Genomic DNA, 931 nt, shown 5'->3' with positions numbered 1-931 from the left:
GTGAGCGCGGCGCGCAGGAGGCAGGATGGGCCATCAGCAGCTCTACTGGAGCCACCCCAGGAAGTTCGGTCAGGGCTCCCGCTCCTGGTCAGTCTGCGTCCCCGGGGAGGCGTCTGGGTGGTCGTCGGGGTCCCTCCGCCCCTCTCAGTCTCTCCTTTCCGCTCCGCGCCGCCATTCCCCAGCCTGACCGGCCTTGGTCTGTTCTTCCCTCACAGCCGCGTGTGCTCCAACCGCCACGGCCTCATTCGCAAGTACGGCCTGAACATGTGCCGGCAGTGCTTCCGCCAGTACGCCAAAGACATCGGCTTCATTAAGGTGAGCGCAGGCCCCGGGGCGGTGGAGGGAGGGCTGGGTTTGCCGTTTCCCGCTGACTCTTCTCGCCTTTCTCGCTCTCTTGCAGCTGGACTGAGCGCCGGGAGGATGGGGCTGTCATCGGAAGCTCAGGGGGCCTCTCTGGGCCTCCCTGACACATCCACATCATTTCAGTGCAGCCCTTCTCAATAAATAACTTCTTTTCCCGACTGACGTGTGCGCATTTGCCTTTTGTGAAGGTTCCGGTGACCATAGAGCTTCTCTGCTCCCTCAGTGGCCCATCCAGAGGTGGGGAGTGCTCTGCTGGGGCAGGCCTAAATGAGCCTGTCTCCTTTGCTTTCTTCCACCAAACCACTTAGTCTCAGGATGCTGGTTTGATGCTCCACGCACGTCTTCCTTTTGATCTGGTGTTTTCTGAGGTTTCCAGAAAGGTTCTGTTATGATGGGACATAAGGAATGTTTGTCAGATGTGCCAAAGGCCTAGACTTGGGTCTTCTAGCTCCCTCTAAGAGCATTAAGAGTGTCAGAGTGCTGTCTGGCTGTTCAGGCTGGTTTTGCAGCATCTCTGCTGAAGCTGGGCTGCTTTTTATGAGGACTGGTGAAAGGAATGCTTTGGTCA

General features: G+C 57.9%; 1 protein-coding gene across 1 annotated transcript; it reads left to right on the top strand.

Annotated features, from left to right (window-relative positions):
• Window positions 1-25: 25 nt before the first annotated feature.
• On the top strand, window positions 26-409 carry RPS29 (ribosomal protein S29). The gene is made up of 3 exons (XM_009867545.1): window positions 26-87; window positions 216-315; window positions 401-409. Exons 1-3 carry the CDS (start codon window positions 26-28, stop codon window positions 407-409), a joined length of 171 nt encoding a protein of 56 aa, XP_009865847.1.
• The last annotated feature ends 522 nt before the right edge of the window (window positions 410-931 follow it).

The sequence above is a fragment of the Apaloderma vittatum genome, unplaced genomic scaffold, assembly GCF_000703405.1.
Source record: "Apaloderma vittatum isolate BGI_N311 unplaced genomic scaffold, ASM70340v1 scaffold17154, whole genome shotgun sequence".
Classification (NCBI taxonomy): domain Eukaryota; kingdom Metazoa; phylum Chordata; class Aves; order Trogoniformes; family Trogonidae; genus Apaloderma; species Apaloderma vittatum.
The sequence above is the reverse complement of the archived record's forward strand: the minus strand, read 5'-3'. Positions and strand labels throughout refer to the sequence as shown.

What these genes read in the sequence shown, in the direction of transcription:
- RPS29 (XM_009867545.1), top strand. Translation starts at nt 26, where the DNA reads ATGGGCCATCAGCAGCTCTACTGGAGCCACCCCAGGAAGTTCGGTCAG. An exon ending in GGTCAGGGCTCCCGCTCCTG is followed by an intron (nt 88 to 215) that starts GTCAGTCTGCGT and finishes CTTCCCTCACAG; the next exon opens with CCGCGTGTGCTCCAACCGCC.